Genomic DNA, 8,697 nt, shown 5'->3' with positions numbered 1-8,697 from the left:
TTGGTGTAAGCTGATGTAGCTCCATTGACTTCAGTGGAACTATGCCAATTTTTACCAGGCCATGGTCTGGTCTTTAATTTAGAGGGGGGTTTATGTAATCTATATGAGGTCTTACACACAAAACTGAGCCGCCTCCTAGATTTAAGATCAAGTACATCTCTGGAATATCTTTACCTTTGAAATCCAAAGTACTATAGTTGTCCTTGACATTGATTGCCACGTAGATGGGCAGTGGGTTCTGACCCTGATCCACTGCCTGTCGCTGATCCGAGAGTTTATGGTTGTCTTTCTGTTTTTACAAGAAAAGTAACTAAATTAAGAGGGGTGGGGGAAAGGAACTGACATAGGAATCTACTCACTATATCTGTACTTGGAATACAGAAAAATGCCTGCATTTCAGCCATGTATATGACTGATTTGTGTGCAGGGGTTAATATGTCTGGGATCTTCCATACTCTCCAAAATTCCCATGAACAGCTGACAACCATGGAGGCTGCAAGTTCTTGATAACTATATGGTACATGATTTGATGGCACTTTCAGACCAACATGATAGGAGTGGCTAAAAAGGAGAAAGAGATGCCTACAGTGTAGAGGCTCTGGAGTGGTCTAAGTTAAAAATGTGTCTCATAACCAGCTGACATCCCAGTTTAATGTACAATACTGCAGCTATACACAGGATTGGGCATGCATGTATCAGGAGTACTGCAATTGCATGTGCTGTGAAAAATGAATGGATAATAGCCTACTGTTTGCTGTTCTAAAACACTTATAATTTCATTATTTCTAAAGAAAACATCTTCAAAATATACCTACAGCACTTAACTATTACGTTTTCAAAATGTGATTTTTCCAACAAAAAGCATCCAAAAACCTATTAGTGAAAATGGTCATTTTTCCTCCTTCCCTCCCCCGCTGCATTCAAACAAGCATGAAAAAATATTGTCCCAAATGGGTCAGTTTCAGAAAGTTATAAGCCTCTGAAAAATGAGTGGCTTTTAAGGGAAGTGTTTCCTCAGCCATAAAGATAAGATTATTAGTGCAATATTAATCACCATAATGATTTAATAAAACCATGCTTTGACATACTGTACCCCATCATGTAACAAATATTCAACAATGAGCCCCCACAGATCTATAGAAGATGTCCTGTGTCCTTCTTGTTTCCGCTGACACAGCTGCTTGTTATAATACTTCATACGCTCCATGGAAAAAGAACCCATCTTGCATTTGGTCACATGTTTTCGAGCTTCATTGATTTTCCCAGACAGATCCTGCTGTGACCAATCAGCATCTCTGTACAAATTTGCCATAGTCCTGGGAAATATATTGAAGGGAAAAAAACAAACTGAGGCTTTTATTAGAGAAGGTGCTAAACTTAACATTTTCAATTTGAAGGGTTAATGTAAACTTCACAAAAGGTTTCATGTCCTAAATCTATGCTGCCTTTGAGTTCTAGGTTCCCCAAAAAACATTAAATTTTTTTAAAATCACAAACATTACATTTCCCCTGCCCGGTAAATTTAAAATCACTGGCCAATTTCCCTAAAATATTTTTTTAAACATATACTTCTGTGCTGACACTAACTATAAGAATTTCCCACTCCAAAAAGAGATTTTTCTGGCAAAGTTATAAATGGATCAAAAATAGGGCTTGGGTCACAATGCTGGCTATGGGGGAGCTGCTACTGGCAGCTCCATAATATTTCTTTAGCATAGATCATTGTATCAGCAGCATAGAGAAACTCTGCTCATGTCTTCCTTACCATGTCGTGCCAGACAAGCCAGTCAGGTACATAGCACAGTCTATGACATTTAACTTCTTGAGACCCAATAGACTGCCATATGTCGTTGTCAGTGATCTCATTCCACCACCTGTTGTCATGATTGCCACCACAGGAATCTGTTCAATACAAAGACAGCAAGTTACTGCAAAGCAAATGACATATGAACATTTAGATGGACCTGAAATGGAACACTAGATCCAATCCAGTTCCAAAGCACAACTGTAGTCTCTCTTCTGACAAGGTCAAAACTGAAACACTTACACACACACTCCTGAACACTCGAGAAGTTTAGAATCTGATTTGGACCCAACCTTAGTAGCTCAGGCCCTCTCTATTTGGAATAGACAAGGGAAGGACTTATTATAAGTTCAGTTGCTTTTGTTCCTCCTAAAGAGTTTTTGTGGCCAAGATAGGTTGAAGGATGAGCTCTCCCTAGAACAGTGGTGGGCAACCTGCGGCCTGCTGGCTGCATGCGGTCCGTCAAGGTAATCCACTGGCGGGCCGCAAGACAGTTTGTTTACATTGACCGTCCGCAGGCATGGCCGCCCGCAGCTCCCAGTGGCTGCAGTTTGCTGTTCTCGGCCACTGGGAGCTGCGGGAAGCGGCGCAGGCCGCAAGGACGTGCTGGCCGCCGTTTCCCGCAGCTCCCATTGGCCAGGAACTGCGAACCGCGGTCACTGGGAGCTGCGGGCGGCTGTGCCTGTGGACGGTCAGTGTAAACAAGCTGTCTTGCAGCCTGCCAGAGGATTACCCTGATGGGCCGCATGCGGCCCACGGGCTGCCGGTTGCCCACCACTGCCCTAGAAAATGCCTCATATGGCTGGCTCAATACATAGCTTCTAACAATCAAACTCCTACCACTTGCCTTCTCATGGCAGAGCTGTTTTTAACTGGAAATGGGGGTGTGAAGGATGGGGGTCTGGTGCATTATAAGCGGCTTGCCCCAGGCAGATGGGGCTCATTAGCCATGCAGGCAGTCCACCTAGGAGAAGGAAAAACTCCAATTTCAAACCAAGAATGTCAAGCGTGGCTAGCCAGTTTGTAACAGTTGTCATTTGCACATGTTCCACAGGTCTTCATCTTCAATGAGTATATCAGTACAAAGGGTAAGCTGGTCACCCTACTTCTGGGGGACACAGGTCCCATTTTTAAAGGGACAGTCCCATATTCCTGCAGGTGTCCCAACTTTTTCTTAAAAATGGGCAAATTGTCCCATATTTTCTGTCTCCCCCACATCAGTGCTGGTGGGTCCTGCTGCTGGACGGATCCCTGCTTGCCAGCCACCTGCCTACCAGCAGTGAGTTGGGGGTGGGGGTCCAGTGGCCGATGATGGAGGTGGGTGTGCAAGGCTGGTGACGGGGCAAAGATGCAGTGCGCGGGGCCAGCCGCTCCCCCCGCTAGTCTGTCAGTGCAGCCACCGCTGCGCGTGGGCTCTCGGCCAGCTGGGCTCCGCCCCACCCCATCCCATTTCCGGTCGGTGCTGGCTGTACGCTGCGAGCTGCGGTGGCTGGTGAGAGCGGGCAGGGGCAGGCACCAGGCAGCAGCCAGTTACGTGTTGCCTCTGCTGCCCACCAATCGGCCCTTTACGTGCTCCCCCTCTTGCTGTCCTCTCCCTGCTTTGCCCCTTTCTCCCCCCCCCCCCCCCCCCCTGCTCCTCCATATCCCCCCCGGTGGGGCACGTCCTGCTCCCAGTGCTGTGCGTAGAACCAGCCCCTGGTCAGAACGCTCAGCTCACCAACAGCCTGGCTGGCAGGCTCCTTTCTTCCCCCACTGTCTCTGGCTAGGCCGATGCCCCGGGAAAGCCCAAGCCCCTAAGGCCCAGGGCACTGCCCAGGAGGAGCCAAGCCCTGCATGTGCCAATGCCTCATGCAGCGCTGGCACAGGGAATCCTCTCCGCCCCTCAGCCAAGCTCTGGAGTGTGTGTGGGGGTGAAGCAATTTCCAGCCTGTTCCCACCCTGAACCTACAGGCTCCACAGCAGCCCGGGGAGCAGGGACTTAGCACTCTCGTCACCCGCCCCTCCCCCACCCTAGGTCCTGCCCTCAGGGAGCGCAGGGCTGCTCCAGCCCCTAGGCACCCTCCCCTGCTGAGCCACCTCTCTGACTTGGTTACATGAAGCCCCTGCAGTCAGGTTCCCTGGGCCCTGGTGCACAATGCATCCTTAGGGCTTAATCCCTTCCAGCCCGTGCTGTAGCCGGAGGTGTCTGGATTATGTCAGTGGCCAGCAGCAGTCTGGAGGTGTTACCTGTCTTTTGACACTGTGCGAGCAGGAAAGGACAAGGGGAGAGAAGAGTTGAACTCTGCAAAGACATTTGCCAGGTCATCCGTTCCCCCCGCTCCTCCTTCGCTGTGTCTGGAAGCAGCTCTCGTCCATTCCCTCCCACACAGTGCCGAAAGGCTGTGGCTGGCCACATTCTGGTGTGAACCCTGGCAGAAATCTGGGGTGGGGTGGCATGTCACCCTGCAGTTCCCATGCCAGGAGAGGCAGGTCCATCCCAGGGGCCCAGCCAGGCATGGAGGGCAGAGAGCGCCGGTCAGGGAGGGTCAGGTAGGTCGGTCACTCCCTCACTCCCCCTATGTGAGAGAGGTGTACGGGAGTGTGTGGGAGGGAGTGTCACCCCTCCCCATATGAACCATAAAGCCTTAATGATAAGAAGGTAAATAAAAAGAATCCAACTACACAGTAATTCTTTTCAACAGGGGCTCAGTCAACTTGATGTTAATTTGAATGTTTGTACTGCATAGTTCTGATTGATTGCCATTGAACTCACTTGAATATGAGTAATTTTACCAGGTGTCCTGTATTCACCATAGGGAAACATGGTCACCATACCCAGAAGTGACACACAACCTCTTTGTCTGACGACTGTGGGAAATGGTCAAGTTACCACATTGTGGCACATATGGTTAAAAATGGCAAGCCTAAGAGTAACGTCTGGTTTCCCTGAATGTGGGAACAATGAAATGGAAACAAAAAGTAGTAGTCGAGATGATGAAGGGAAGGAGAGTGCCCATTGCCTGAATACAAGAGACAAAATGGAAGGGATTGAAATCCATGTACATCAAGGAGGCTCCAAGATGATGCTCAGCAGCAAAGAGGAATAGAGTAGGAATAATAGTAGCAGAAATATTACAGGATATGATAGTGGACATCCAAAGAAAGAGTGACCAGCTGATGAAAGTTAGAACAGCACTGACCGGAAACCAAAACCTTTATGTTATATGCTGATATGTGCCACACGTTGGCTGTATGAGAGAGGAGAAGGTAGAGTTCTACATAGCACAAAGAGGAAGAAGCACTTAATTATATACAGGAGCAGTACCAACAGGTCCCAGACTGATTACTTCCTGACAAGGAGAAGAGATCTAAAAAAATGTGAGACCGTAAAGTGATCCCAGGAGAGCAGATTGCAGAGCAGCATAGGCTGCGTGTAACAGACGTCTGGGTGAAAAAGGCAATGCAGGGGGAGGGGGCGCTAAACGATGAGCTGTGGAACAAAGGATACAGTGGTGGAGGCCTGCAGATAGGGAAGTTAGTCTGAGATTTAAGGATGAGGTTCTATAGAGGTCAGACAATGACCAAACCAGCCACGATGATACCAATGAGGTTTGGAGAAAAATATCCACAGGTAATACAGAAAGCTCACAAGCGGTGTGTGGACAAATGAAAGAAGGTACGGTAGTGGTCTAATGATGTGCAGGAAACAGAAAAGAAAAAAGGAGGGAAGGCTTAAGTGATGGCAGAAATAAGAACAGTGGGATTTATGCTGCCTTGTTTGTGGCCGATAGGGGAACCCAGACCTGCCCACTACTCCAGTGGCAGGAGTAAGGCCCTGCAGTGAACACTGCTCAGTACTCCTGGCACCCCTAATGAGCCAGCTAAGCTGCCTGATAGACTGCCATGCCTGATTGGCTGAGGAAGCTCAGCATTAATAGCTTGCTGGCTGCTCAAGTACATGCCAACAGACCCTCTCCCTCCCTGTGCCCATCTCTTGCCAAGCCCTGCTCCTGCTCTGGTCCTCCACTGCTCCAGCCCAGATCCTGCCCTGCACCCAGCCTTGTTCCTATCCTGTCCCAGCCTTGCTCCTGCCTTCTCTGACTCCTGGTAATCTGGTTCCAACCCTCGGTTCTGATTCCCAACACTGACTTTGTCTTGACCCTTGGCTCTGGCATTCAGACTCCAACTCCAGTTCTGACCTTTGGCCCTGCTTCCTGGTTCTGGACCTGTCTCAGCCCCTGGGTACTGCCTTCAGACTCCAACCATTAGGCCTGACTGCTTACAACCCAGTCTCCTGACATCCAGGTTCCAACCTAGGGTCCCTAAAAACAGCAGCTCTGCACTGCTCAATCTCAATTCATTGCTGATTCTTCCCTAGGCCTCTTCCTACCTAGCCCCTTTTTGCTTCACCCTTACTTCAGGGTTAAGTTCTTGGGACCTCTCTCTCCCTGCAAACCCAGCTAAGCAAAATGCAGCCAGAACAAACTCGCTATCCCTCAGGCTCCTGTGGCCAGAGAGGACCCTTCCTTGCCCCTCTGGTCCCAGCCAGGAACTAAGCTGCTAAGGCCCTGCAGCTCCTTTTATCTGAGCCTGCTGGGCTGTGATTGGCTGCGTCTATGAAGCCTCTTTAGGCAGGCTTGGAGGACCGACCTTTGCCCCTGCTTTCCTGGGGCAAGGTGCAGTAGGACTGTGGGGCCTCCATCTGGGGGCCTGGTGTACCCCATCACACTTACCCCTCAAGTTAATGAGTCACGTGATGAAATGGCTGGAAAAAATTAGTGAGAAAAGACACTTTCAGGAACTGGAGCATCAATAAGTGACAACCAAGTCAGGTTTATGCCAGAAGGGTCAATGCTGGGTGCAATGTTTGCAGCCCACACATTGCAGGAGAAGTAGAGGGAGAAATACAAGGAATTTCATTTAGTTTGTGGACTTAGAGAAGGCTTCTTACGGAGTTCACAGAGACCTGATATGGTGGTGTCTGCATTTGCACAATCTGCTGGAGACATGTGCTACCCTTGCAAATGTCCATGATAGTCTGAACATAACAGTAGCAAGAAGCAGTTGTGACTACAGTGAGCCATTCACTGTGAAGGTAGGTCTACATCAAGGATCAGTCCTAAATCTATTTCTATTCATGATTGTAATTGACTCCTTCATGCAAGGGATTTGGGGAGAGGCTGTATGAAGCATGCTTTTCACCAATGCCATTATATTGTGCCATGAAGATAAATACAAACTGGAAAGAGATCTAGAAGAATGGAGGGCTGCAGTAGAAGAAAATAGTTTAACTAACAAAAGATGGAAGTAAGATGCTAAGTAAACTAAAGCGCAAGGTGTATAAGACATGATTAGGTCCACCATGATGTATGACTGGCCAATAAAGAATGCTGGCCAATGAAGAACATAAGAATGTCCATACTAGGTCAGACCAATAGTCCATCTAGCCCAGTATCCTGTCTTCTGACAGTGACAGGTGTCAGATGCTTCAGAGAGAATGAACACAACAGGGCTATTATCAAGTGACCCATCACCTGTCATCCAGTCCCAGCTTCCAGCAGTCAGAGTTTTAGGGACACCGAGAGCATGGCGTTGTGTCCCCGACAATCTTGGCTAATAGCTATTGATGGACCTTTCCTGCATGAACGTATCTCATTCTTTTTTTTAACCCAGTTATACTTTTGACCTTCACAACATCCCTTGGTAACAAGTTCCACAGGTTGACCGTTTATTATATGCAGAAATACTTCCTTATGTTTATTTTAAACCTGCTGTCCATTAATTTCATTGGGAGACCCCCGCTTCTTGTGTTATGTGAAGGGGTAAATAACACTTCCCTATTCATTTTTTCCACACCAGTCATGATTTTATAGACCTCTATCATATCCCCTATTAGTAAGCTAAGATTTTGTCATGGATATTTTTAGTAAAAGTCACGGACAGGTCACAGGCAATAAAGAAAAATTCACAGAAGCCCATGACCTGACCATGACTTTTATTAAAAATAGCCATGACAAAATGGGGAGCTGTGGAGTCCCCACACTGCCCACAGAGGTTGGGTAGCTGTAGGGGCCCCGGCTCGGAGCTCTGAGTCCCCCACCGCCCACAGCTCAGAGCTGCGGGGTAGCCCCACCACCCACGGTGACTTGGCACTCCAGGGGGCCCCCGCCACCCACAGCGGCTGTGAGGTGCTAAGCTCAGAGCCCCCTGCCTCCCGTGGCAGCCAGGAGCTGTTGATTCCCTCACCGCCCGCAGCTAGGGTTGCCCACTTTCTATTCGCACAAAACAGAACACCCTTGCCCCGCCCCCTGCCCCTCCTCTCCTCTGAAGCCCTGCCCATTCCCTGCTCCTTCTCCGAGGCCCCACCCACCACTCACTCCATCCCCCCTCCCTCTGTCACTCGCTCTTCCCACCCTCACTCACTCATTTTCACCGGGCTGGCTCAGAGGGCTGGGGTGCGGGACGGGGTGAGGGCTCTGGCTGGGGGTGCGGGTTCCTGGGTGGGGTGAGAAATGAGGGGTTCAGGATGTGGGAGGGGGCTCCAGGCTGGAGCAGAGTGTTGGGGTGCAGAGAGGGGAGGGTGCAGGCTCTGATGTGGGGCCGGGGATGAGGGATTAGGGGTGTAGGAGGCTGGGACCGAGGGTTTTGGAATATGGGAGGGGGCTCTAGGCTGAGGCAGGGGGTTGGGGTGCGGGGGGGTGAGGGCTCAGGCTGGGGGTGCGGGCTCTGATGTGGGGCCAGGGATGAGGGATTTGGGGTGCAGGAGGGGGCTCCAGGCAGGGGCTGAGGGGTTCGGAGTGCAGGAGGGAGCTCTGGGCTGGGGAAGGGAGCTGGGGTGTGGGGAGTCTAAGGGCTCTGGCTGGGGGTGCAGACTCTGGGGTGGGGCTGGGACCGAGGGGTTTGGAGGGCAGGGG

At 50.0% G+C, this 8,697-nt stretch overlaps 1 protein-coding gene across 1 annotated transcript in view; it reads right to left on the bottom strand.

The window, feature by feature from the left end:
- Nucleotides 1–8,697, bottom strand: part of LOC112104899 (cytosolic phospholipase A2 epsilon-like) — a 36,944-nt gene that overhangs the window by 6,577 nt on the left and 21,670 nt on the right. Inside the window, exons 13-15 of the mRNA XM_026651252.1 lie at nt 1,766–1,902; nt 1,094–1,316; nt 175–289 (exon numbers count right to left, since the gene is read on the bottom strand). Coding sequence (XP_026507037.1) covers nt 175–289; nt 1,094–1,316; nt 1,766–1,902 — 475 coding nt within the window. The remainder of the gene's footprint in view (nt 1–174; nt 290–1,093; nt 1,317–1,765; nt 1,903–8,697) is intronic.

This window comes from Terrapene carolina, unplaced genomic scaffold (genome assembly GCF_002925995.2).
Source record: "Terrapene carolina triunguis isolate 2854851 unplaced genomic scaffold, T_m_triunguis-2.0 Scaffold96, whole genome shotgun sequence".
Classification (NCBI taxonomy): domain Eukaryota; kingdom Metazoa; phylum Chordata; order Testudines; family Emydidae; genus Terrapene; species Terrapene triunguis.
Note: the sequence above shows the minus strand (reverse complement) of the source record. Positions and strands in the feature narration are given on the sequence as shown.